Source organism: Oryctolagus cuniculus, chromosome 8 (genome assembly GCF_051225735.1).
Source record: "Oryctolagus cuniculus isolate XC-2025 breed Fujian yellow rabbit chromosome 8, ASM5122573v1, whole genome shotgun sequence".
NCBI classification, from domain to species: Eukaryota; Metazoa; Chordata; class Mammalia; order Lagomorpha; family Leporidae; genus Oryctolagus; species Oryctolagus cuniculus.
The window spans coordinates 24,641,539-24,669,529 of record NC_142874.1 but is presented as its reverse complement, the minus strand read 5'-3'; the positions used below and the strand labels follow the sequence as shown (position 1 = coordinate 24,669,529).

Genomic DNA, 27,991 nt, shown 5'->3' with positions numbered 1-27,991 from the left:
CCAGAGGCTCCTCCCTTATGGAAGATGACGTCCATAGGGGCCGTCACTGCCTTCCCCTAGAGGCCTGGCCCTGCCTGCAATTGGGGAACCCTGAGGGAGCTGTGCCAAGACAGAACAGCTCAGGAGAAGCCGCAAGATGAAGAAAGGAGTGACCACGGCCTTTGTGATGGCTGCCTTCCTGTTGCTACTTCCTCTCGTGTGGTCGCAGTCCTGTTGGGAAACACTCAGCAGCTCCCTTTCCCCTCCGCTGCAAGTCCTGCCACTCCACTCACGTTCTCGGGTCACCACGACACCCTTGCCACCAGCCCTTCCCACAGCTCCTCCTGCCACCAGCCCTACCTGAAACAGCGCGGTGCAGCCACAGCTGCTCACCCCCACCCTCCCACCCCTGCCCAAGGCTCAGCTCCATTCTCCCTGGTGACCCAGCCCCTTCAATCTCACTCTATCCTGTAATCACTCAGGACACTGGCTGCACACACACACACCTGGGCTCTACTCCCAGAGGTTCTGATTGGTCAGGTTAGGGAGGGGCCCAGGAATCTGCATTTTAGTACGTACCCCAAGTGATCTGAGGCAGGTGATCCAAATAGACCAGACTTGCCAAAGCTTTTTTTTTTTTTAAGATATATGAAAGGCAGAGTTACACAGAGAGAGAGAGAACCTCCAACCACTGGTTCACTTTCCAAATGGCTGCAAAGGCCAGAGATAGGCTAGATCAAAGCCAGGAGCCAGGAGCTTCATCTGGGTCTCCCATGTGGGTGCAAGGACCCAAAGGCTTGGGCCATCTTCCTCTGCTTTCCCAGGTGCTTCAGCAAGGAGCCGGATCAGAAGAGGAGCAGCCAGGACTGAACCGGTGCCCATATGGGGTGTCGGCTCTGCAGGCAGCAGCTTGCCTGTTACACCACAGCACCGGCCCAGCCAAAACTCTTTGTGACACCTGCCTCAGGTGCTCTGCCTGTGTTCCAGGTGCAGACTTCCCCAAGGTGTCCAGTCCAGGCGTCAGCATGGAGATCACCCCTACAGGGGTAAAAGGGAGTGACTCCCATGGCTTGCAATCCTACTGTGTGCCAGGTGCTTCTCTTAGGTCGTCTCCTTGAATCCTGTCAGGGTTGGGAGACTTGCGAGGGATGTCTGTCCTGTCTTGGTTCTCACACACCAAGCACCTTTTCCACTGGGGACGTGCCCCTGTGCGTGGCTCTCCCGGGAATGCAGAGTTGTTTCCCTGAGCGTGGAGACAGAGACTCCTCCCACCCTTCTCCCTGGCAGTTCTGGGGCAGGCATGTGATCTGTCCTTAGCTTGGCCAAAAGCATGATTCTGTCCGGGGTTCGGATCCCAGGATGTGATCTAAGATGCAGGGCCAGTTGGAAATGACCTGAGGCACAGCGTGGTAGCAGGTGACTGGTGGCTTCCCACGTCCAGGGTAGTGGCATCAATGGTGGCACTGCCAGACTGTCCCCGGCTGCCCATTCCCTCTTGAGTTCTGCCCACTCCCCACACTAGACCTGCAGCCTCACCGACTCTGAGCGTCCCTGACATCCTTGTACACTTCCTCGGCTGCTTAGGATTGCCAGAGTTGGACCTGTCCTTGGCATCAAGAATCATGACAGGTAACGGTGAGGAGGTATGATGCCCGCAGAGGCAAGGAGGATTAAAAGACCTGGGAGATCAGACCATCACTGCAGGGGTGCTGTACCGGTCAGCTTTTCATGACCGCAATGCAGCACCGAAGGCAAGCTCCGTAGGAAGGAAGGAGGTGCATTTTGCTCCATGGTTCTGGAGACTCACAGACCAAGATTGGGCAGTCCCTTTGGCTTGGTTTTCTAGTGAGGCTGATGGATGGTGCAATGGTAGAGTGTGTGCAGAAAAACTATCACAGGTAAGCTAAGAAGCCGAGAGAGCAACTGGGCCCAAATCAAGCTTATACAACCAGCTCTCTCCCAAGAATTACCAGCACGGTCCTAAGGACCTCCCACACGGCCCACCTGCTCAACACCATACGTAACTGCCGTAAGTTCCCACCCACTAAGAACCATCAAAGTGTGAGTTGAGGGTTTAAACACCTGCATGGGTTCAGGGGCCAAATCCTGTTCAAGCCGTAGCAGATTCAGAGCTGGGATTCAAAGCCAGAGAGGGTCCAACCCAAAGGAGTGTGTAATGAACCACACAGCACTCTTGGATGAACCAAGGTCCCAGCCAGAAGCAGGTGGCTCGCTGAACTCAAGAGTGTCTGCTGAAGGTGTGGGCAGAGACTGGGGAAACCAACAAGGGATGCCTGAGGCTGGCCACGGAGGTGAGTCACTGGGCAGAGGTGTTGCCTGATCTTGGAGACCACAGCTGTTTGGGGGGTGGGTTGGGTGGCCTGAAGGAGCCCTCAAAGAGGAAGGCAGCTCCTGGATTGCATATAAAGTTTCAAGCAGTTTTGATATTTGGACTTCAATACCGCGAATCTAGGGTTAAATTAAGCACGTGCACTGTAACGCGTGCAGTTTGTTGTTCCAGGATGTAGATGTGAATGGCTGGTGTCTGGGAGGGAGGACAGAAACAAGGCAGAGCGACAAAGAGAGAGCTGTGCCCCTGATTCAGCGGATCTGGAGGGGCCCTGGGGCCCAGGCTCTTGTTTTACGTTCTAGGGGAATGTGACACAGGGGGCCCAAGGCCGGCAGTCTGAGAAGCGCTGTGGTGACCCCGCCGGTCCCAGCCCCGCCGGCTCAGAGGGCAAACCCTGCCCCTGTGTGGCCACCTCTGGGCTGCCAGCTTCTGGGTGGAGTGCTTCTGCAGAGACTACGGTCCAGTCTGAGCACCAGGACAAGGAGGAACTAGGCTCAGGGAGAGGATATAGTGCCTGAGCACCCCAGGGTGTTTGTTTCACAAGTGTTGAGGGAAATCAAGCCGATTACGGGGCCTTCAGCAAGTTCATGGGAGAGGGAATTAAAAGATAAGCCTGGCCCAGCCCCCATCATTGCAGACATTTGAGGAATGAGCCAGCGATGAGTGCTCTCTCTCTCTGTATCTCTCTCTGTGTGTCTTCCTACATCTCTAAAGAGATAATTTTTAAAGGCAAGTGTATTTGGGTGAAAAAAAAAAAAACTCTGTGAAGTCCACTTACAATTTTGTCATGATACACATTTTCCACAAACTCTTGGGGTACCCTGGTATCTGTTTTCCTCCAGCTAAGTGGATTGCATGTGGTAAAGGCGCTTTGCTCCTGGGGAGTCTAGGGTGGAGCTGGCCTCGGCTGCACTGGAGTGGAAGGCACCCCCCCAACCCCAATCTCCCACCTGCAGGCCCCTTCCCTTTTACAGCCCCAGCAGTAAACAGGAAAATCCTCCTCTCAGTCTGTTGGAGACAGGAGAGACTGGATACCAGAAAACGAGAGGGCATGGGAGGCAGCGGAAGACGAGGGGTGGGCAGACTCCGAGCAGGGAACCAAGGGACCCAGGAGAGCTCCTGGGGCAGCCCGCAGAGCCCAGCTGGCGGGATCTTGCCCCCCACCCTAGCCACTCCTGCCCCTCCTGAGACAATGAAGCGATGCGCTGAGATCAGACAGGGCCCCAGTGGCTCCGTGTGCACAGCTGTGGGCCTTGCAATAAGGGAGCCTTTACGGCCTCACTCTGGTCACTCAGCCTCTGCCTCTGTGGCTGCTTCCAGGTACAGAGAGAAAAGGCAGGCAGGCACGCTCGCACTCGGCAAGTCTGTGGCTCTGCTTCGAGCCCCTCCCGAGACCCCCACCTCGCCTTCCCAGCGCGGTCCCAGGTTTCTGGGTTTCTCTGTCCCAACTGAGCAGATCCTTTGGCAGCATCCTGCCCTCTCCTGGTGTTTATCGCCCCTGCCCGGGAGTGCTGGAGCGGCCGCCCACAAAGGGAAAACCAGGTGATGGCTTCCAGAGCAAGGAGGGCCCAAGGCCAGGCTGAGTCCCTGAATGGTTCTGTAGTCAGCTGGTCTACCTGGTCTGGCCCAGGAGAAGGGCAAGTGGCAAAGAGATCAGCTGCAGAGCGCCAGCAAACCGAGATGTCCTGGACTCCGCCTTCACGTCACGTGCACCCTGAGCCGCTGGAGGGGCCAGGGCGGACGGCTTCTCTTCTGGGGGCTGAAGCCCCACCCGGGGTGATGGCAGGGGTGGGGAGGCGGGATCCTGAGCCTTAGAAGTCACCTGTGACTAAGACTCATTCCAGGTCATTAAGCCTCGCTTTTTCCCTCTTCTTCTGAAGGTCAGAGGTCACGCATTTATTTATTTTAAAGATTTACTTATTTATTTGAAAGTCAGAGTTACACAGAGAGAGGAGAGGCAGAGAGAGAGAGAGAGAGAGAGAGAGATCTTCCATCTACTGATTCATTGCCCAGATGGCTACAACAGCCAGGGCTGGGTCAGGTCGAAGCCAGGAGTCAGGAGCTTCTTCTGGGTCTCCCTTGTGGGTGGCAGGGGCCCAAGCACTTGGGCCATCCTCCACCACTTTCCAAGGCTGCTAGCAGGGAGCTGGATTAAGTGGAGCAACCGGGACTCGAACCAGCATCCACATGGGATGCCGGTGTCCCAGGAAGCAGCTTTCCTGCCACACCGTGGAGCCAGCCCCATCCATTCATTTATTGTTGCTTTATTTTTTAAAGTTTTATGTTTATTTATTTTTATTTATTTGAAAGGCAGAGAGAGGGAATGAGAGAAAGATCTTCCATCCAATGGTTCACTCCCCAAATGCCCACAACAGCTAGAACTGGGCAAGGCTAAAGCCCAGACCCAGGAACCCAATCCACATCTCCTACACGGGTGGCAGGGACCCAAGTACTTGAGCCTTCACCTGCCACCTCCCAGGGTGTGCATGAGCAGGAAGCTGGATTGGAAGTAGAACTGGGACTGGAACCCAGGCCCTCTGCTATGGTACGTGGGCAGCCCAAGCAGCCAGAGGTCCACACCCAGAGGTCATTCTTGTGGGTTCACGGCTCTAGGGTGAAAATGACCTATGGGTGACAGCTAACAGGACAGTGAAGACCAGGCTCTTGCTCAGGAGTCCACAGACCACGGAGACGACAATGCCGAACACAGGGATCCTGGGGAGAGAGGAGACTGGGTGATGGCCGGCAGGGGTGTGGCCGCAGCGGAGAGCTATGGACTCCCTCTGCACCCCAACCTCATGGAATCCCTCTGCACCCCAACCTCATCCCCTGAGGGCCTCTCACAACTTCCTCCTAGCGTCTGCCTCTGTGCTATGCAGGTTATCCCATTGCCCGAAACTATGAGTTAGAAAGATATTTAGTTGAGCTCGGGGTCCATGAGGCCTTGGCCTGGTTAGCCCCAGCTTCCTTCTCTGTGATGAGCAGGTAGGAAGCCTGTCTGTTCTCAGGACTCTGGCCTACTTCCCATCATTGTCACTTCTCGTTTTAGCCTCAGATTCCCCATCTATAAACCAAGAAGACTCCAGCCCTGATTGGATCCCGGCATGATTTTTTTTTTTTTTTTTTAGCAAGATGATTCTAAAAGTCCCATGCAACCACCGATGCATATCATTAAAAAAGAGAGATACAAATAACAGGAGCCTGGGCTATCCCAGCTGCAGGCAGCTGGGGATAAGAACACAATGTATGCCACTAAGATGCAAGGACAAATGGAGAAACAGGTAGTGAGAGAAGAACAGAACACCGACACCCGGCTAATGCGGTGTGAGTTAGCCTGGAAGGACGAACTAGCAAGGAGGGATGTGACGCACAGGGGCAAATTGCCCCTCTGTGCGGAATCCACACCCCAGCCTCAGCCCTGTCCTTGTGTCCCCAGGGCTGCCTGGTCAAGTTCAGCCACTGGAGACACTGATGCGGGCCAAGGAGCCAGGGGCAGGGAACAGAGCAGGGAAGACAGCGTTGCTCCCGCCCTGGGCGGTCAGTCGCAGCAGCACTGCCCACGGTGCCAGCCTCCGCCCTGGCTCTGCCAGCTGCAGGAAGGCTCCCCCACTCTGGGCTCCATTAACTCCACTGCTTCTCCCCAGCCTGTGCTCCGCCTCAGGTGTGGCTCCCAGGCCAGGACCACTTCCAGCTAGCCACCATCTGCGCCTCTCTCTCTCTCTCTCTCTCTCTCTCTCTCTCTCTCTCTCTCTCGGCTGCACACGGGCCAGCAGACTCCCAGAGTACCTGGAAATGCCTATGTCCCCAGATGTAAATTCTCCAGCTCCCGCCGCCAGGAGAGGAGCAGCACTGGGTGTGAGCCCTGGGGCCACAGAGCCCCCTTGGGGCTTCCTTCCCAGCACAGCCCGGTGATGGCTTTGCCTGCCATCACTTCCTAAAACTCGTTAATGACAGGGGAAGCAGTTCATGTTTATTTTAAAAGGAATATTTTTAAAATACTAAACTCAGGTTGGTAAGCTGCTACGGATCTTTTACCTATTTATTATCAGTTACCCTGCCGATTGTTCCTGGTTGGCTGGTTGGCAGACCATTTGCATGTGCTGTAGGTAAACAGAATGCCATCGATGTTCGAAGTTCTCTTAAGAGAATTTCATTTGAATAAACTATTTAAAAAATAAAAGCCGTATCATTGTCTAAGACTAGGTGAATGGTTATGTACGCCACAGCTTTTCCAATTGATAGAAAAGTATGCACTCATTGCAATTATAATGAAGACTGGATAGCAAGAACAAAGAATAATTTCGGTGGGGAAAGTAGTGACATGCGTGTAATTAGAATTACTGCTGTGTTAAAGGAAGTGTAGACATGAATCAAGACTAGAAGATAATATGGAGAAAAAAGACACGTTAGATTAGCGGGAATATGGAAGAGTTATCTCGCTCTCTGTGTTAATTCAATATTTAATGATAAACACATTCGCAGTCAATCGACATTCAATAAGAGCTGCAGAGGGCCGTGCATACCAAGTTAGCGGCTCTGACGGCGCAATGAGATTTTGCAACACACTCTGAGGGGGCTCCGGAGCTCCCGGCCTGCCACGGCTGCTGAGGGCGGCTGTACTCCAGGGGCTCCTCCAGCCTCTCTAGTGCATGCACAGGGTCCCACTTGCCCAGAGCCACATTGTCTGCCTGGTTGGCCCCAGGATCCAAGTCCCCCTCACCCACAGAGCTTGTCCCACTACACCATCAGGCCCTGGCTGGCTGAGTGTACCGCAATTCGGCACAGGCGCCATCTCACTCGCCTTACTCCTCTGGTGTGCAAGGCCACGAAGACAGTGAACTGGGGGAACAGCAGCCTCCCTGGGAGTCACCCCCTCCTCTCTCTGTCACCACTTCCTTCTGGGAATTCCCACACAGCCGGAAGTGACTCAAGTCTGCTCCTGCCCCACCCTTCCCATCCCTCACTGCCCATATCCTTTTAACCCAAGGACTGGGGTACAAAGGGCTCCATGCTCCAACCCGGCGCCTAGAGGCCTGGAAACCATACCTGGTGACATGTGTCACATTTGTAAGGTGGACTCCAGTCCTAGGAGTGGAGACAACAGCAGTTGACCTAGGTGGAGTTTGGGTCAAGGTTCTGGGCCTGCTGTGCCGTGTGCTCAAGACCTTGGGAGTGGTAGGAGTGAAGATGGGAATTGGAGTCGGGCTCTGTGGAGGATGCTTGTTCGAGGTAGGCATAACTGATTGACCTGCAAGAAGGCACATTTAATGGATGGATAGGTAGATGATGATAGATACAGATACAGAAATACGATGGATCCATGGGAGACCCAGAGGAAGCTCCTAGTTCCTGGCTTCAGCCTGGCCCAACTCTGGCTGTTGCAGCCATTTGGGGAGTGAACCAGTGGATGGAAGATTCTCTCTCTCTCTCTCTCTCTCTCTCTCTCTCCCCCCCCCCTCCCTGCCTCTCCCTCTCCCTCTCCTCTGTTACTCTGCCTTTAAAATAAATAAAATATTGATAAAAGATAAATACAATGAATGGGTGGATGGATGGATGGGTAAGCGGATGGATGGATGGATAGATGGATAGGTGGGTGGGTAGATGGATGGATGGATGGATGGATAGGTGGGGGGTGGATGGACAGATGGACAGATTGATAACCAGTAGGGTAAATGGAGCTATGAAGAGAAATGAACATGTCCATTCAAGATGCAAGATTTTCTTTTGCTAAAATCCAAGAAATAGTATGGGGTCAAAGACAGTAAGAAGTAAAGAAAAAAAAAAAAGGATGAGCAGGACAGAGTAGAAGTAGGGAGGAAGAAAGAGAGGGAAAGGAAAAGAAAAAAGAATTTTCAGGCATTTGCATTGTTGGAAACCATTGCCTGCCATCTTCACCAAATGATGTGCACCCCCATCTCCAAGAATGCTCCCTCATTACTCTGCATTGACCATGAACTCTGTCTTCCATTCACCTGCGCCTGGGACACTCTGTGGTACAAGTTATCTTTCATTCATACATCACATACATAACTTGTCCTCCTTAGGCTTCAAATTCCTTCGGTGTTAGAAATGTACCCTGTCTCCCTTTCCTCTGTCTTTCTTAATTCATCAAATCAACACCTGCTGAGAATCTAATGTATGCCAGACATTGGATTAGGAACTGGCAATACAAAGCCCAACAGGGCTCAGGCCCTCCCCCTGAAGCGTTTAGAGCTGAAATGGGGAGACTGAGAAGCGCTGGAGGTTTGCTCCCCAAATGGGAGCCATGAACCAGCAGCACCAGCGTCCCCTGGGAGCGGATTCCATGATAGACCCCCGAGTCGGGCTCTGCATTGAAAAAAAAGATCCTGGGCTGGTCTGTGGCCCCGGGAAGATGGGAGAAGCCCTGCTCCGGACGCACCGGGAGCGCCACCAGGAGGCTTCTGAAGTGACTGCTAACAAGACCTGAAGATTGGGCCTCAAGTGTCCCAAGTCTACCAGTCGCCTTCCCCTAAACCCCTGCCTCCCATGGCCATAGCCCCAAACAGTCTCTGCTCCCTAAGGGGGATCCCAGGCTCAGCAGCCCCCAGCTCAGCACTGGGGGACCTGCCACACGCAGCCTCTGGGAGAAGACACACTGCTAGGAGCCCTGAGTCGCAGCTCAGCTCTCCCACCGCCACCGCCCCAGCCTCCCCTGGCTGCCTGTCCCCACCCAGGCCCAGGTCACTCACCCTGAGTCACCAGCAGGCGCACAGGATGGAACAGAACAACGGGGTCCTTGGGGGGATGGTAGATGACACAGCGATACAGCCCTGAGTCCGCCACCTGAAGCTGCGTCATCCGGACGCTCAACATGGCCTCATCCGGGTCGTCTTCCAATTCGTACCGCCCCACCCGCACCGTGCTGGGCTTCCCCGAAGGCCTGTCCGTGACCACCAGGGTCAGGGGCTCCTGTCCAGGCTCCAGCCTCTGCCATGCCTTCTGGCTACTGGCATACTTCCAGATGTTGAAAGGGCAGCTCACGGTCAAGTTCTGCCCCGCTTCCAGGACGTACTTTTCCTCGTTGTCTTCAGGTGCTGCTCCCAGTTCTGTGTGCAGAAAAGAGAGGTGCACTCTGGGAGAAAGGTGGCCTCTCTTTGGGAAACACAAGGGTGCAGGAGCTGCCTGTTTAAGCTGGCACGAGGCCCCAGGCCTGTCCACCCTGAAGCAGGGTGTTTTTGTTGTTGTTTTCACTCCAAGAGCCAAACGGCTTCTGCTCCATAAAAATCAGATTTCATAACTGATCATTTCTACAGGTAGAAATGGCCTGACCTGAGGCAGAACACAGGACATTATGCTAAGGCCCTGAGTGGCTGGAACATGACAGAAGGGCAAGATGAGAGAGGGGGACGGACAGGGTAAGAGCTGGCTGCAAAGGCATGCTCCTGGCAGGCAAGCTAAGGAACAGCACCTAAGCCGGGGCATAGGGATCAGCTCATGAGATGCTGGTTTTTTGTTTTTTGTTTTTTTTTTGTTTTTTTTGTTTTTTTGACAGGCAGAGTGGACAGTGAGAGAGAAAGACAGGGAGAAAGGTCTTCCTTTGCTGTTGGTTCACCCTCCAATGGTCGCCGCGGCCGGCGCGCTGCGGCTGGCGCACCGCGCTGATCCAATGGCAGGAGCCAGGAGCCAGGTGCTTTTCCTGGTCTCCCATGGGGTGCAGGGCCCAAGCACTTGGGCCATCCTCCACTGCACTCCCTGGCCACAGCAGAGGGCTGGCCTGGAAGAGGGGCAACCGGGACAGAATCCGGCGCCCCAACCGGGACTAGAACCCGGTGTGCCGGCGCCGCTAGGCGGAGGATTAGCCTAGTGAGCCGCGGCGCCGGCGAGATGCTATTTTTCCACTGCGTGGTAAGAGGCTGTCTGAGCAGGTGGAGGATCCGAGGCCGGGCTGGGGGCAGTGCTGGAGAGAGCTGGCCATGTTATCTGAGTCATGGACTCAGCTGTGCTCTCAAACCACTTCCCTTGAACTTCCCACTGCCCTGAGCCCAGAAACTGCCCCTCCGATTTCAAAGCCAAGGACTCACACTTGTGTTCCTCAGCTGGGGGCGATTTTTGTCCCCCTGGGGACAGTAGGCAATGTCTAGAACTCTTTGGGGTTGTTATAACTGGAGGCTGGGGTGGCTCGAGGCCAGGGGTGCCACTCAGCATCCTTTTAAGGCAAGGTACAGGTCTCACCCCAAATGCCAACAGGACCAAGTGTGAGAACCCTGGGTTATAGGACAGCAGCTTCCATCACACCCTGGGAGGTTGAACCGGGCTGACCACCCAGCACTGGGGATGACCCTCTGGCCTGGGACACAGGGGCCTGGCTCGTGGGAGGCCACACAGCATGGAGGTGAGAAGATCCAGGCCTGTGTGTTCAGCCGGACACACAGGGCTCCATGATTTAGAACATAGCTCAGGTACTCAGGCCTGGGTACCTTCCTCCATGGGACACCTGACAACAGGCTGGACGGTAACGCTGGGTCAGACTGAACCACTACAGGCTACTGCTACAGATGACTCCTGCTGCTGCCGCTAATGCTACTGCTGTCATTAGTATCACTGTGGTTATTAATACTACTGCTGTTACTGATGCTGCTGTCATTAATACTACTGCTGCTATTTATATTACAACTGTCATTAATACCACTGCTGGTACTACTCCTGCCGTTAATACTTCTCTTATCATTAACACTACCCTTGTCATTAGTACTACTGCTTCATAAATACTGTTGCTGTTACTAATATGGATGTGGCTGCACTCGGGGTAATCTTTGGATGGTTGATTCAGGAGTGCCCTATGAAAATGCCCGAGTTGCCTCTTTGGTGGTGCCCATGCCTGCCCACCAGGACATGCCAACAGCTCCGGCAGCCTCAGCCCACCTCAGCCTGATGCTGGCAAGACCCAACCCCAGGGCGCCTGAAGATTTTCAAGGCAAACCCAGACTTGAAGGCCACTTCTTCTGGGACTTCTGTTTCTCTCTCTTTCTTTAAGATTGATTTATTTCTTTGAAAGGCAGAGCTACAGAGAGAGGGAGACACAGCGAGATCTTCCATCTATTGGTTCACTTCCCAAATGGCCACAACCTCCAGGGGTTCCAGGACGGGGTTCCAGGCCTCTGGCTTTGGCCTAACCTAGCCCTGGCCATTACAGCCATTGGGGGAGTGAACCAATAAATGGAAGAGCTCTCTGTCTCTCCCTCTCTCTGTAATTCTGCCTTTCAAAGGAAGAAGAAGGAAAGAGAGAAAGAGAGAGAGAGAGAGAGAGAAAGAAAGAGAGAGAGAGATAAAAGAAAGAAAGAAAGAAAGAAAGAAAGAAAGAAAGAAGGAAGGAAGGAAGGAAGGAAGGAAGGAAGGAAGGAAAGAAAGAAAGAAAGAAAGAAAGAAAGAAAGAAAGAAAGAAAGAAAGAAAGAAAGAAAGAAAGAAAGAAAGAAAGAAAGAAAGAAAGAAAGAAAGAAAGAAAAGTAAAAGCAAAGCAGGGGACGCACTGGTGCCTGAGGACCTGACTCCCATCTGCCTGGGTTTCGTCCCCGCTCCAAGGAGCCCTGAAGCAGGGCTGACGGGCGGTCTCTGCGAGGGGCGGCCCGTGCCCTGCAGAAGCAGGGGATCCCGGGAGAACCCCCTCCCTGCGTCCGCGCCTTCCCAGGACCAGCCTTGTTTTCCATTCGCCTTAGGTTCCCGTGCATAAGATCAGGAGGAGGCGCGACTCAGGCCCCACTATGGCAGGCATAGTGCAGGTGGGCGCTGTCGCATCACAAGAGGAAAAGGCCCAGCCATGCGGGACCCTCCTCCAGGCCTCAGCCACAGGCCTCCACCCACCGAATGTGACGGAGGCCTAGGGCCTTGACCTCTGCGACAGTGGGTGCCAGGCCTCTTCTGCTCCTGTCTGGGTCCTCAGCAGCCCCCTCCCTCTCCCCCCTCCTTCTCCCTCTCCCTTTTCCCCTCCCCCTCCCCCTCCCCTCCCTCTACCTCTCCCTTTCTCTCTCTGCTTTTAAGAAAATAAAACTTCTGGCTGGCGCCGCGGCTCAACAGGCTAATCCTCCACCTTGCAGCACCAGCACACGGGGTTCTAGTCCCAGTCGGGGCGCCGGATTCTGTCCCGGTTGCCCCTCTTCCAGGCCAGCTCTCTGCTGTGGCCAGGGAGTGCAGTGGAGGATGGCCCAAGTCCTTGAGCCCTGCACCCCATGGGAGACCAGGAGAAGCACCTGGCTCCTGCCATCAGATCAGCGCGGTGTGCCGGCCGCAGCGTGCCAGCCACAGCGGCCATTGGAGGGTGAACCAACGGCAAAGGAAGACCTTTCTCCCTATCTCTCTCTCTCACTGTCCACTCTACCTGTCAAAAAAAAAAAAGTAAAAAGAAAATAAAACTTCTTTAGAAAACAGACTTAGAGTCACAGACAGAGGCCTGCCAGGGTCTCCTCCCAGAGGCCTCCCCCGCTCACACCTCTTCCTCGCCTTACCTGAGACAAGGAGTGTCCACAGCAGCACCCAGAGCCCGGCCGTCCTCATCCCCGTGCGCACCAGCTCCCAAGGCCGCCTCGGGCTCCGGGACGGCTGCAGTGAGCCGCCCCAACCTCAAGGCTCCGGGAAGTTGCACAACAGGACATGAGGCCATTCCTGGGAGGCACCAGGCTCCAGGTTCTGTAACCCCACCGCCGCCCTGGCTCTACACGCTTGGTTACGCATCTCTGAACCCAGTTTCCTCTTCTCTGGGGATCTTTCCAACTTCCCAAAACTTCAGAGCAAATAACTGCCGCGAATTCTGACCCTTGTGCTGGACTGTGTCCTGGGCGGCAGCCCCACCCGCACCCTCTCCCTCAGTGTGCTGGCTGCTGACGTCTGCCTTCCCCAGCTTCCTCTTCCTGTGACCCCCTCCCATGGGACAGCGCGCTAGCCCCACTGCCCCTGCTCCCAGTGGACTGCACATAGGACTGCACCGGTTTGAGTCCCGGCTGCTCTTCTTCTGATCCAGCTCTCTGCTGTGGCCTGGGAAAGAAGTAGAAGATGGTCCAAGTCTTTGGGCCCCTGCACCTTCATGGGAGAACCGGAAGAAGCTCCTGGCTTCGGATCAGTGCAGCTCTGGCCATTGCAGCCATTTGGGGAGTGAACCAGCAGACAGAAAATCTTTCTCTCTGCCTCTCCCCCTCCCTGTCTGTAATTCTACCTCTCATATAAATAAATAAATAAATAAAATATTTTCTTAAAAAAATTCCTTTGAGCCACTACTGCTTGTCAACATCCTACCCGGTGTGGCAACCATCGGTGAGCAGCACCGCGCCCCACCACCGATTGCGCCACTTTGTGCCATTTGGTCCCCTGGAGCACGCTGCCTGGCTTCCACCCTGTACCGGTCCTGGGTGGGTACGTGCCCCATCAGAAGGAAGAGCCTCAGTCTGGGCCACGAGCCCGTGTGTCTCGAGAGCCTGCCAGGGAGGCACACGGGCGAAGCCCACCCTGCTTTGGAGTGAGGTGTGACGCTCCTGACACCTTTTTCCCATGGAGCTGCCATGTGCTGACTGTTCCTCCCACTGCCCAGGCTACTGAGCTAGGGTGAGCTCCAGAGGCCATAGAACAATGCCAAGCAAAAGGTAACGAAATGGTGCCTGGCAGGGTGTGGCAGAGGGGACATAGTTAAGTGTCACCATTCACACGGGAGTGTCAGTGGTCGGTATGGGGGTGTGAGTCAGACCTCAGCCCCTGGGGTGACCCTGCATGGGCAGCCACGCCCCATACACAAGTGGCCATCTCTGTAGCCCTGGGTGCTGCCTTCCCCATTCCCCACCCTCATGGAATTGTGACTAATCCCCAGCACCACACAGCTGAGACTCTGACGGTCAAATACAATCGCCCTCAGCACTTGGTCCCTGTCACCAAGGACAGCAGAGGACGTCAAACAGCCCTGAGATAGACACTGCATGGTGCTGCAGCCCCCGGGCCTGGAGAAAACCCTTTAAAACATCGCCAGAAGTGGAGAGGGCGGGGACTGGCATTGTGGTGTAGCAGATCAAGCTGTCTGTGACACTGGCGAGCTGCACTGGAGCGCCCATTCGAGTCCTGGCTGCTCCACTTCCGATCCAGCTCCCTGCTATGGCCTGGGAAAGCAGTGGCCCAAGCATTTGGGCCCCTGCACCCACGTGGGAGACCCAGAAGAAGCTCCTGGCTCCTGGCTTCAGATCAGCCCAGCTCTGGCCGTTGCAGCCAACTGGGGAGTGAACCAGCAGATGGAAGACCTCCCTCTTTCTCTCTCTCTCGCTCTAACTCTGCTTTTCAAGTAAATAAATCTTTTTAAAAAATAAATAAATACATTTTAACTTAAAAATGAAAACACTAAAAAGGCTGAGGGATGCCAGCCCCAGCCCCTCATGGGTCGACTGGGACAGCCAGGAGAGGGAGGCCACGGCCTCGGAGGCCCACACAGAGGCCGGAACCGAGGCCGACCACAGGGAACCACTCCACATGCCAGGAACTCACCAGCTAAGCTTCCAGAGAAACTCAGAGAAGAAAGCAGCTGTAGCCACCTAGAAGTTCGGGCATTCTAAAGATGCTAGCTACAAGGGGAAAGGAGAAACTGATTATCTCCCAGGGCCTCCTCCCGCCAGGCCTCAGGGACTCTACTGCCCAGAGGCACCGGGCCCTGTCCCCCTCTTCTCCTCCCTCTTTTCCTCTTATCAACCACAAACAGAAACCAAGAACCTTGGCTTCAGGTGGCTAAAAGCCTTAAAAAAAAGTGTCACTTTAGCTACAAGTCCAAGAAAATAAAGAGAGAGAGAGAGAGAAAGAAATTTCACCATTAAGTCCTCAGCCACAACCAGATAGCAGGGCAAGGAAATGCAGGTGACTTTTCAAATTTTTAAATTCTATTTATTCATTTATTTGTGAGTGGCAGATACAGAGGGAAAGAGATAAAGGCAGAGACAAACGCCCACAACAACCAGGGCTGGGCCAGGCTTGAAGCCAGGAGCCTAGAACGCCATCCAGGTCTCCCACAGAGGTGGCAGGGACCTAGCATTGGAGCCATCACCTGCTGCCTCCCTGAGAGCATGTTAGTAGGAGGCTGGCGTGAAATGGAGAGCCGGACCTCGAACCCGGGCCTGCAGTGGAATGGAGAGCTGGGTTTTGAACCAGGGGCCTCAGACGCAGGACGAAGACAGATGGCATAAGTGGCGTCTTAACTGCTGTGCCAAACGCTCACCCGTTACTCACTGACTCATGAGCAAACCCTGAGATACAAGGGGAAAATAAAAGATCATCAAATTATATGTCATTTTCATGTAAATATATAATAGATAAGTTGTGTATGTGACATACTTGCCATAATTTTGATTCATTTGAAAATTCAACATTCATCTATTCATCCATATACTAAAGAATTTATATGGCCGGCGCCGCAGCTCACTAGGCTAATCCTCCGCCTAGCGGCGCCGGCACACCCGGTTCTAGTGCCGGTCGGGGCACCGGATTCTGTCCCAGTTGCCCCTCTTCCAGGCCAGCTCTCTGCTGTGGCCAGGAGTGCAGTGGAGGATGGCCCAAGTGCTTGGGCCCTGCACCTGCATGGGAGACCAGGAGAAGCACCTGGCTCCTGCCATCGGATCAGCGCGGTGCGCCGGCCGCGGCAGCCATTGGAGGGTGAACCAACAGTAAAGGAAGACCTTTCTCTCTGTCTCTCTCTCACTGTCCACTCTGCCTGTCAAAAAAAAAAAAAAAAAAGAATTTATATGACAGGAAGATTTTTTAAAAGTACTGATTGTCTTTTGTGCTTCTCCTATGTAGTCGTAATTTTAACAAAACGCCAGTTGGCAAAATTCATGGACTTAATATTGAGGCTTGGGTGCTGGTGCCGTGGCTCAGTGGGTTAAAGCCCCAGCCTGCAGTGCCAGTATCCCTTATGGGTACCGGTTCCACTTCCGATCCAGCTCCCTGCTAATGCACCTTGGAAAGTAGTGGAGGACGGCCCAGGTGCTTGGGCCCCTGCACACATGTGGGAGACCTGGATGAAGCTCCTGGCTCCTGGCTTCAGCTTCACCCAGCCCTGGCTGTTGCTGCCATATGGGAAGTGCACCAGCAGATGGAGGATCTCTCTCTCTCTCTCTCTCTCTCTCTGTGTGTGTGTGTGTATGTGTGTGTATGTGTCTCTATCTGTATCTCTCTGTCTCTCTTCTCCTTTTCTGTAACTCTGCCTTTCAAATAAATAAATCTTAAAAAAAAATACTGAGACTTGAATTATAGTTGTACCCAAGGAGTCTATTAAATTAAACACTCACCCTATAATCTTAAAAAAGTAACTAAACAAAATGTTTTTAAAAATGTACATGTACCATTTTAACTGCAGCCTTTTTTAAAAAAAATTTATTTATTTGAAAAGCAGAGTTACAGAGAGGGAGGGAAGGAGGGAGGGAGGAAAGGAGAGAAAGAGAAAGAGAGAAAGGTCCTCCATCCACTGGCTCACTCACCAAATGGTTGCAACAGCCAGAGCTGGGCCAATCCAAAGCCAGGAGCCAGGAGCTTCTTCCAGGTCTCCCACGTGGGTGCAGGAGCCCAAGGACCTGGGCTATCTTCTACTGCTTTCCAAGGTGCATTAGCAGGGAGCTGGATTAGAAGTGGAGCTGCTGCAATTTGAACTGGGGTGCATATGGGAGCTACCCCATAAACCTGCTATGCCACAGCACCAGCCCGACCAAAAAAAATTTAATTCTAAAGACTAAAAAAAAAAATCCATTAGAATTAATAAACAAGTTCAGCAGACTTGCAGGGCACAAGGTCAACGTATAAAATTATCTCTGGTTTTCTCGGCCCACCTCCAACGCCCCAGGAAAACACAAGCAGAAGGTAGCTAGGGACTCAGGGAGGTTTGTGGCTGAAACAGCTTGGGGCACAGCTCTGCCCAGACTCGAAGTCCCCGGGACTCAGGTAGGGTGAGCCTGGATTCACCGCCACACCGGAAACCAGGCACTGCCAGCCCACGCACCTCCCCCCAGGCTCCCTGCTCACCACACACCCTCCAACACCTCTGCAACACCACCCAAGGAGCGCCGCACGCCAGCAGACATGGAAACACCAAACATCGGGCCAGGCTCCACGTGTTTCAGTCCTCGGAGGGTGCAGGTTGGCATGAGCAGGCACAGACTCCACGGGACTGGATACAAATTCCGTTTCCCTTCTGCACCCAAGAACGCCGAGTGTGATGGAAATCGGCATTTCCGAGATGCTGAGCTACAGCTAAGAAGGGGCTTATCTGAACAGGCCCCTGGCTGGCTGCGCCCCCGGGGCACCCGGGAGATCCAAGCTGACACCAGGGCCGCCTCGGTGCCCTCCTGCTCTGGTGGCTGCTCTGACGGGGCGTAGGGCATGGGGCGCAGCAGCTGCCCACCGAGCGCAGTCGTAGGGAAACTCTGCAGGTCCTGGGAGCCAGGGTTTGATTAGTTCAAGTTCAGATGGTGAGGGGAACCTGCGTTTTCCATTTTGAGAGGTTGTGGGAGGCTAGGGGGACAGAAGAGAGGAGATGGCACTGGACTTTCACGGAGGCAAGGTCAAAGGAGGGAACCTTGGGGGGAAAAGAGTAAAAAACAGATGTGCAGCTCAGAGTTTGCACGGCCTGGGCCAGCGGCAGCCACCTCCCAGAATCCCACGTTCTCTGCACCTGAGGCCCTCCTGGGGAAAGTGCTTTAAACGCCAAACCGGGGTCACACCGAAGACACGACACCCGGCCCCCGGACTTTTAAAGCTCCCGGTTGATCTCAGTGTTCAGGCAAGTCTGGGTATGGCCGGTCTGGCTGTCCACGTGGACAAGGAGGAAACTGAGGCACGGGAGGCCTTCCCGGCCTTGGGGCCCAGCGCTCCCTGTACTGCACATGCGCCCTCCACAGGACAGGACGCAGCGCCAATGTGGTCTGCAGCCCTGAGCTGGGGGCTCCACCCGAGCACAGCCAGGTTCTGGCCTATGCACGGCAACGGGGTGAGGGACAGGCTGCCCTGCCCCCTGCTGGCCAGAGCGCGCCATTACCACCTGCAAGCGACAGGTCTGAGAAAGAACGACCAACTTCTTACCCAAACTGAGTGTCCCAGTTCGTGAACTCCACTTATCCAGGGCTCCTTTAATATCTACCATGAATATTTGTGCAGTTTTGTGTATATAGGGTTCACACATATTTTGTTAGATTCATCCATAAGTCTTGGGTGGGTTTGGATGCTATTGAAATACCGTTGCTTTTAATTTCATTTTTCTATGACACTCTACAATTACATAGAAACTCAATTTAGCTTTCCTATCTTCACCTCGTTCTCTGAGACATTGCTAAATGCTAGCATTGGTTCTTTCAGCTTCTTGTGTAGATCACTGAAAATTTAATTATACACAGGTGTGTTGTCTGTGAATAAATATGGCTTTCCCTCTCCCTTCTCAACCTGTGTTCCTGTATTTCTTGTTATTACTTTATCAAAGTGGTTAAGCCTCCAGTTAAGCCGCGATGCGAGGCAAATGCCCTTTTATTGGAAAAGGGTGTTTCTTTGCATTCTGAGTTTGCTAATAGGTGCTAATTCTTAAAATGCTTTTTCTACAAATTTTGAGATAATCATAGTTTTTCTGCCTTTCTTTTTAATATTGTGATTTGCAGTGATTGATTTTTCTTTTTTTAAGATATATTTATTTGAGAGAGAGAGGTCTTCCATCCTCTGGTTCACTCCCCAAATGGCTGCAATGGTTGAAGCTGGGTCAATCCAGAGCTTTCTTGCAGGATTTTCAGGAGTTTCTTCCAGGTCTCCCACGTGGGTGCAGGGGCCCAAGCACTTGGGCCATCTTCTGCCGCTTTCCCAGACCATAGCAGAGAGCTGGATCGGAAGAGGAGCAGCCGGAACTTGACCTGACACCCATATCGGATGCTGGCACTGCACCCGGTGGCTTTACCTGCTATGCTACAGCGCCGGCCCCCACTGATTGATTTTCCAAATGTTAACCCCACTCTGGATTCCTGCCATAACCCCGTCTGATCACGGTGTATTCTCTCCGCCATGCGTTGTTGCAGTGAGCAGGCAATGTGCTCCCAAGGAAGAGTGGTCTGTCATTGTACTGTCTCCTAATTCTCTTCAACAAAGCAAGAGATTGCATGGGGCCAGGAGGGAGCTCTTTCCACATGGAAGGTGGTGACGGGACAGCATGGAAATGCAGCCGCTGTGTGCTGACAGCCTAGAGGAAAATTAGGCCAGATTGGGACCAGATGACGTTAGATCACACAGGCACATCGTGCAGGAATAAAACCAGCTGAGGGTTGACATGCGTGGACACATGGAGATGAAAGTTTGATACAGAGATTAGAAAGGGATTGATGAAGATGCATAGAATATGAAACAAATTTGTAAGTAAAGCGGTTGATACCTTCAGGGAAAATAAAAAGCTGAACCACAAAGGAAGCTGCAGGACAGGGTGCGAGGGAGAACACCTGCCTGGTCGTGCGTGAGCTGAGCTGTCTGGGCACTGATGTCACTGGTGACGGCTGACTGAGAGCATACAGGCAGGGGCAGGGCGAGGTGTGGGGCGACGTGGGACAGGAGCAATCCTCATCCCCCACGGTGGGCATTTCATGGATAACGCCTAGAATTTTAATACAATCACAATATGAGGATTTTAAGACAATCACAAAAACCGGTGCTGCGGCGTAGTGGGCTAAGCCTCTGCCTGCAGCACCAGCATCCCATCTGAGCGCCGGTGCCAGTCCTGGCTGCTCCTCTTCCCATCCAGCTCTCTGCTATGGCCTGGGAAAGCAGTAGAAGGTGGCCCAAGGCCTTGAGCCCCTGCACCTGCGTGCAAGACCCGGAAGAAGCTCCTGGCTTCGGATCAGCTCAGCTCCGGCCGTTGCAGCCATCTGGGGAGTGAGCCAGCAGATGGAAGACCTCTCTCTGTGTCTCCTGCTCTCTCTGTAACTCTCTCTCAAATAAATAAATAAAATATATTTTTTAAATATAAGGGTACCGTTACCAAGAGTCAACCTGCCGCATCAAAATAACAAGGCCAAGGTCTGCGGCCGAAGGAGAGAGGAAGCTTAATCTGTCAACAGAGCACAGCAGCAGAGCTTGCGGTCTCCAGACTGCCGTCCTGCTCAGTAGGGGTGGTCCGGGGCCATTAAAGGGTGCAAGCGCCGGCACCGCAGCTCACTAGGCTAATCCTCCGCCTTGCAGTGCCGGCACACCGGGTTCTAGTCCTGGTCGGGGCGCCGGATTCTGTCCCGGTTGCCCCTCTTCCAAGCCAGCTCTCTGCTGTGGCCCGGGAGTGCAGTGGAGGATGGCCCAGGTGCTTGGGCCCTGCACCCCATGGGAGACCAGGATAAGTACCTGGCTCCTGCCATTGGATCAGCGCGGTGCGCTGGCCGCAGCGCGCCGGCCGCGGCGACCATTGGAGGGTGAACCAACAGCAAAGGAAGACCTTTCTCTCTGTCTCTCTCTCTCTCTCTCACTGTCCACTATGCCTGTCAAAAATTAAAAAAAAAAAAAAGGTGCAAGCCATTAAGGGGGAGTCAGGGGTGAGAGGAACAACAGGCGTGGACGGCCGCACATTGGCCTCCAGTGGTAAAAGGCTGGTTGGAGTCACGACAGGCGACAGTCGCTTTCCTGCTGCAGTCACAAACCCAGTGCCCTGGTCTTGCTGGCCAGGGAGGGCGATGGCTTTGCGACCCCAGCAGCCTCTCCAAGGCCAGTTCCTGGGATCCGCAAGCAAGCGTTACTATCTGTCGCATTGAACAGACACCAGTTAGGCACAGGCTCAGCGGCTGGCTTTTGTTCATCAGAATGTGAACAGGAAAAGAAAGATGTATTTGCTCCAGTTACTTTGTTGGTGGGAGGGGCAGCATTGTGGTGCAGTGGGTTAAGCTGCCACCTGGGCAAGCATCCCATATTGCAGCGCCTGTTCAAGTCCTGGCTGCTCCACTTCCAATCCAGATTCCGGCTAATGCACCTGGAAAGGCAGCAGAAGATGGGCCAAGTGCTTGGCCCCTGCCACCTAGGTGCGACATCTGCAGAGCTCCTGCCTCCTGGCTTCAGCCTGGCCCAGCCCTGGCTGTTGCAGCCATCAGTCACTCTGGCTTTCAAAGAAAGAAAAGAAAGAAAGAAGATCTTGAAAAAGAAAAAAAGATACTTCAGGGGTGGGTTTTGTTGTAATGGTTAAGATGAAGCTTGGGGCACTTCGACCCCAGGAGTTAAGCCCCAGCTCCTCTGCTCACAATCCAGCTTCCAATTAATGTGCCTTGTAGGAGGCAGCAGGTGATGGCGCAAGTGCTTGGGTCCCTGCCGCCCACATGGGAAGCCCAGATGGTGTTCCTGGCTCCTGGCTTCAGCCTGGCCCAGCCACGGCTGTTGTGGGCATCTGGGGAGTGAACCAGCAGACGAGAGACCTCTCTGCATTGGTCTGTCTCTCTACCTTCCAAATAAAATTGAAAAAAAAATAGGTAATTTTAAAAAAGATTTAATTATTTATTTGGAAGGCAAAGTTGCAGAGAGGCAGAGGCACAGAGAGAGAGAGAGGTCTTCCATCTGCTGGTTCATTTCCCAAATGGTTACAATTGGCTGGGCCAATCCGAAACCAGGAGCCAGGAGCCTCCTCCAGTCTCCCATGCAGGTGCAGGGGCCCAAGCACTTGGGCCATCTTCAACTGCTTTCCCAGGCTACAGCATAGAGCTGGGTCAGAAGTGGAGCAGCCGGGACTTGAACTGGCGCCCATATGGGATGCTGGCACTCCAGGTGGCATCTTTACCAGCTATGCCACAGTGCCAGCCGCAGTAAATAAGTAATTTTTAAAGAGTGCTTCAAATTGGCTCCTACATGAGAAAGGGAATTGGAGAGTGGCACACTGAGGTATAGAACTGCTGTATTTTTATTCATATGCATTTATAACACCATTTTTGAAGGTAAGGGTATGCATTTTTGATCATTTCCTTTCAGAATAGTTTTAAATGTAGAAAGCAGAAAGTGTGAGGACATGGTACAAACAGTGACCATTGTGCGTGCATTATTTTGAGATGTGGAAACTTAAACAGGGCTACAACAGACATTCTCAGTTGCTGGATTTGGAAGAGTCGAGTCAAAGCTGCTTTCCTCGTCATAATGGATTGGATCCGCCGTCTTGCAGGATGGCAGTCATCTTATTTTTACCCAACAGATATGTAATTGCCTGTCCCCTACCTGGTTATCATCATTTATTCTAACTTTTGTCAATCTGATGAGAAGAGTGCTTTCACATTTATTTTAATAATATCCATCTTGAATAAATTTTATTAACATTGCTCATTTATATTCTGTAGAAAGTTATCTGTTCTAGCCTTATCCTCTTTTTCTATTAAAATATTCATTTTTCTCTTATTGCTTAAAAGACTTGTTTTTATATGAAGTCTAATAACCCTTTATCTCCCAAGTAAGAAGGAAGCACTCACGCTGTGGTTTGCCTTTAAACTTTATTTATTGCATCTTCTTATAACGTGCGAGCTTTACTGTGTAGTGGTGTGGCCGACCGTCCTTCCCTGTGTGTCTGCTACTGTGATCCTGAAGAGAAAGTTCCAGTCCACCAAAGAACCATGGAAAATCTGAACATCTTCTGGGCAAGTGTTGGCAACTCCTCATGCAGACACTGTCCGGGCTCTACCTGGACACACCTCGCCGGGGCTCCTCACTCTGCCCGCTGAGTCGGCCTCTGCCCGTGGCAGGCAGCCCAGGCTCACTGCTTCCTGCTGGGAGAATTCAGGGGCTGCACGGGCCTCTTCACCCTCTACTCTCAGTCCCTCAGCCTGTGCTGGCAGCAGCACTTTGTGACTGTCACTCACCTTTAAAATGAATGGGTCAGGGCCAGCACCGTGGCACAGTAGGTTAATCCTCCAGCTGCGGTGCCGGCATCCCACATGGGCACCAGTTCAAGTCTTGGCTGCTCCTCTTCCTTTTTTTTTTTTGTTTTGTTTTGTTTTGTTTAAAGATTTTGTTTATTTATTTGAGAGGTAGAGTTACAGACAGTGAGACGGAGAGACAGAGAGAAAGGTTTTCCTTCTGTTAGTTCACTCCCCAAATGGCTGCAATGGCCAGAGCTGCGCCAATCCAAAGCCAGGAACCAGGAGCTTCTTCCGGGTCTCCCACGTGGGTTCAGCAGCCCAAGCACTTGGGCCATCTTCTTTTGCTTTCCCAGGCCACAGCAGAGAGTTGCATTGGAAGAGAAGCCAGGACTGGAATTGGCGCCCATATGGAATGCCATTGCCTCAGGCAGAGGATTAACCTACTTCGCCACCGGGTCGCCCCCCCCCCCCCCCCCCCCCGCTCTACTTCCAATCCAGATCTCTGCTGTGGCCTGGGAAAGCAGTAGAAGATGGCCCTGGCCGGCGCCGCAGCTCACTAGGCTAATCCTCCGCCTGCAGCGCCGGCACGCCGGGTTCTAGTCCCGGTCGGGGCGCCGGATTCTGTCCCGGTTGCCCCTCTTCCAGGCCAGCTCTGCTGTGGCCAGGGAGTGCAGTGGAGGATGGCCCAAGTCCTTGGGCCCTGCCCCCCATGGGAGACCAGGAGAAGCACCTGGCTCCTGCCATCGGAGCAGCGCGGTGCGCCGCCGCAGCGCGCCGGCCGTGGCGGCCATTGGAGGGTGAACCAACAGCAAAGGAAGACCTTTCTCTCTGTCTCTCTCTCTCACTGTCCACTCTGCCTGTCAAAAAATAAAAAATTAAAAATTAAAAAAAAAAAAAAAGAAGATGGCCCAAGTCCTTGGGCCCTTGCATCCATGTGGGAGACCCGGAAGAAGCTCCTGGCTCCTGGCTTCGGATCAACCCAGCTCCAGCTGTTGCAGCCACTTGGGAAGTGAACCAGCGGATGGAAGACCTCTCTCTCTCTCTCTCTCTCTCTCTGCCTCTGCCTCTCCGTAACTCTGACTTTCAAGTAAAATAAATAAATCTTTAAAAAGAAATATATATATATATATATATATATATATATATATATATATATATATTTGAAAGCTAGAGTTACAGAGAGAGGGAAGACAGAGGTCTTCCATCTGCTGGCTCACTCCCCCAAATGGCCGCAACAGCCAGGGGAGGGCCAGACTGAAGCCGAGAGTCAGAAGCTTCATCCAGTTCTCCCACATGAGTGGTAGGGACCCAGACACTTGGGCCATCCTCTGCTGCTTTTCCCAGGCCTTAGCAGAGAGCTGGATCAGAAGTGGAGCAGCCAGGACCCAAACCGATGCCTGTATAGGATGCCAACATTGCAGGCAGTGGCCTGACCTGCTACCCACAGCAGCGGCCCCATCATTTGGTTTTCTAACTCATCAACTGCTCCAACTTCATCTGAATTGGGACAATCACACTGTTCATCGTGGCCATCACATAACTCCTCCTCCGGTGAAGTTGTCAGTGCATTTCAGCTCTGTTCATGATGCAAACTCCACCTGTCTTGTTTTCCCTGTCCCCGCTGTACTGGGGAGCCGGACGCTCGGAGGCAACAGGATCCTCTCCAGGATGGCCCTCAGAGCCTCGGCGCCCGTGCCCCACCCATCAAGTCCGCCCCATGAGCAGCAGGCCAAGGAAGCTGCCCAGGCCAGCAGCAGCTGGGCAGCCCTCCTCCTTGCCACACAGTTGGAGCCCCCAACCCAGTGTGTGGCGGGGGGGCACGCACAGCCTGGGTCCCTGTGTGCGACTCTGCAGTGGTCTCGGGCCACCTACCTGGCTTCCTCTTCTGTTTACAGGTGCAACGTGCAGTGGCAAACGCAGGAGCCTGGCTGCAGTAAAGCCCCACCATCCCAGCAGGCCACTGACCTTCTCTGGGCCTCCCGATGGTCACCTGTACAGGACCGCCCCCCAGCGCTCATGAACGTGCATTGTGGAATTTTGTAAAGTCTTCACTCGAGTTGTTTCCTTCAACTGTGACCGTATCCCACATCCCCACGTGGGGTCCCCGGGGCCCACCTTCTATGGCTTGCTCCTTCTTCTCCATCATCACCTGTGGCAGCCTGGGAGTCCCTGGGGAGGGCACCATGCCCGAGCCCCAAGGGCAGAAGGGAGGGGTTGGCAAGGATTGGGAACAAGACCTGGCTCTGTTGCCTCATCTCAGCCCTGTGCAAGCTTGGGCAGGTGCCGTCCCTCTCTGCACCTTGGTTTCTTTCTCTGGAAAATGAAGGGGCTGGAGATGATTCTGAAGCCCCTCCTGCTTGGGGTTACCAGGGGGCAGAGCAGCACAGGACACAATCAAACTAAAGGAGCCTGCCGAGAACACAGACGTGAGCTGTGAGTGGTGAATCCTGGGCTCCCTGTGGAAGATTCCAGCACAGGCTGAGGGCAGGGGACAGCCAAGGAACACAGAGTTGGCCAGGGGGTGACTGGAGAGGAATTGAAGAAGCAGGACACTAGAGGGCAGCAGAGGGTCGGGGGAGCAGCATCCTTGGGATCCAGGGACCCCCCGGTCTCCCATCTCCTCTTCTCAGTTCTCATCTTTCCTCCTGGGTTCTTTGGGCTCTTCCAGGTGCCATTGCAGGCCCAGGGCAGTGACAAGCGGGACAGCAGTGGGGGGGGGGGGGGAGTCTCAGGCAGACCAAGAATTTCTGCTCTTGGTTGATGTGCTGAGCTCATCGGCCAGCTCTGAGCGTGCACTGAGTGGCAGAGGCTATTAAAAAGAGACTCGCCATTGCCTTGGCTGTGATCATATTAATTTGTAGGAAGCTCTTTTTTTAGAGATGCGTGATGAATTATTTAAGGCTGAGACGTCAGGATATCTGCAATGTATTTTAAAATATTTCTGCATAAAAAATACAGCGAGTTAAAAATACTGAAGTGGAGAGGAGCACCTGGACGGTGAGCGTGGATGACAGGGCCTGCTGCAGGCACGGCCTGCTGCTCCTCCATGGGAATTAACCAAATGGCTGCTCCCGCAGAGACCACACAAAGGCACCTGCCTGGGCCACCACACAGAAGCTCGCTCCATTCCCCGCGGCGTCCGGGGCAGCACCAACAGCCAGCACCCACAGCGAGCTCCTGTGTCACCCTGGCACATACAAAGCCCAGCCCCCGTCCCAGGGACCTGCCCACTTGACCTTGGCATTGCTCAGCGGGCCTCAGCAGCAGCCACACTTAGAGGGGCACATGCCATACCTCCAGGCGGCGGCTTCTCTCCCCCTCTCTGGGACACCACATCCCAGTGCCAGGCTCTGCACAAACTCCAGCCTCCCGCTGGTGCACACCATGGGAGGGAGCAGTGATGGCTCAAGCAGTTGGTTCCCCACCACCCACACGGGAGACCTGGATGGAGTTCTCTGCTCGCATCGTGGCCTTTGCCAGCCCTGGCTGCTGTGGGCATTTGGGGAGAGAATCAGTGGAGGCCGGCGCCGTGGCTCACTAGGCTAATCCTCCGCCTTGCGGCGCCAGCACACAGGGTTCTAGTCCCAGTCGGGGCGCCAGATTCTGTCCCGGTTGCCCCTCTTCCAGGCCAGCTCTCTGCTGTGGCCAGGGAGTGCAGTGGAGGATGGCCCAAGTCCTTGGGCCCTACCCCTCATGGGAGACCAGGAGAAGCACCTGGCTCCTGCCATCGGATCAGCGCAGTGCGCCAGCCACGGCGGCCATTGGAGGGTGAACCAACGGCAAAAGAAGACCTTTCTCTCTGTCTCTCTCTCTCACTGTCCACTCTGCCTGTCAAAAAAAAAAAAAGAGAGAGAGAGAGAGAGAGAGAATCAGTGGATGAGATTCAGTCTCTCTCTTTGTCTCTCTCTCCCTTTCAAATAAACTACATAACTAACCATGAACATGAAAGGAAAACACGGTAGAATCCTTTGTCGGCTTTTCCGCACCCTGCTTCTGGGCAGCAGAGCAGCAGGTGGCCCAGCTGCCCCCACGCTGACGCTGCCCCCCCCCCCAGCCACCCCACCTCTCGCAGTGCCGCCTCCATGGTCCCTGCTCTGTGCTGCCAGCGCTCGCCTTCCCCGCCCTTGCCTGAGAGGTCCCCACACCTGGAATCTCCCTCCTCTGCTCCCCCTCCAGCCTCCCTAGGTGGAAATGCCCCTCCAGCCACCCCTGGGGCCTGGGTACAGGGAACGTGGGGTGCAAAGGGGCTCAGGACTGGCGCTGGCCGGCTGTTCGCAGCCCGCTCTTTTAGGGGAGGTGGAGAAAACCAGGGCTCAGGAAATGGGCGGGGTGGGAGGGTAGTGCTGGGTTGACCACAGTCTCCGCCCCTTCTCAGCTGCTCCCCTGTTCCCCATCCTGGGGCCAGGGGGCACCAAACCCCAGAGCTGCCTATGGCTCCCAGGGAGGGGCCCAGAGAGGCCCCACAGGGGGAGGGGTCTCCTGGCTCTGCCGCCCCCTGCCCTATGTCCCCAGGTCCTCAATCAAGGCTTCTGCTTCTCGAGTCTCCTTTCTCAGAGGTGCCAGGGGCCCTGGAGAATCAGGCCCACTTCTCGGGGCCCTCGGCTCCCACCCCGAGAGGTCAAGGAGAGAGGTGGCGTGGCTGGGAGGGGGAGTCCACGTGGCCTTGACTTCAGACAGGGGCCTGGGAAGAACAAGAGACAAGGAGGGAGGCCGGCGCCGTGGCTCAATAGGCTAATCCTCCACCTTGCGGCGCCGGCACACCGGGTTCTAGTCCCGGTTGGGGCGCCGGATTCTGTCCCGGTTGCCCCTCTTCCAGGCCAGCTCTCTGCTATGGCCAGGGAGTGCAGTGGAGGATGGCCCAGG

The 27,991-nt window shown here is 54.0% G+C and overlaps 1 protein-coding gene across 1 annotated transcript; it reads right to left on the bottom strand.

The window, feature by feature from the left end:
* Window positions 1-4,224: 4,224 nt before the first annotated feature.
* LOC100349504 (triggering receptor expressed on myeloid cells 1) lies at window positions 4,225-13,154 on the bottom strand. The gene is made up of 4 exons (XM_002714672.6): window positions 12,791-13,154; window positions 9,040-9,396; window positions 7,376-7,577; window positions 4,225-5,044 (listed from the first exon to the last, which is right to left on the bottom strand). Exons 1-4 carry the CDS (start codon window positions 12,837-12,839, stop codon window positions 4,939-4,941), a joined length of 714 nt encoding a protein of 237 aa, XP_002714718.2. The 5' UTR covers window positions 12,840-13,154; the 3' UTR covers window positions 4,225-4,938.
* Between the last annotated feature and the right edge of the window lie 14,837 nt (window positions 13,155-27,991).

Bases quoted from the DNA above. Each gene is read 5' to 3' on its own strand.
- LOC100349504 (XM_002714672.6), bottom strand. From the start codon at position 12,839: ATGAGGACGGCCGGGCTCTGGGTGCTGCTGTGGACACTCCTTGTCTCA. The intron at 9,397-12,790 runs GTAAGGCGAGGA...TTCTGCACACAG, and splicing joins GTGGACACTCCTTGTCTCAG to AACTGGGAGCAGCACCTGAA. The intron at 7,578-9,039 runs GTGAGTGACCTG...GCCTTCTTGCAG, and splicing joins GCGCCTGCTGGTGACTCAGG to GTCAATCAGTTATGCCTACC.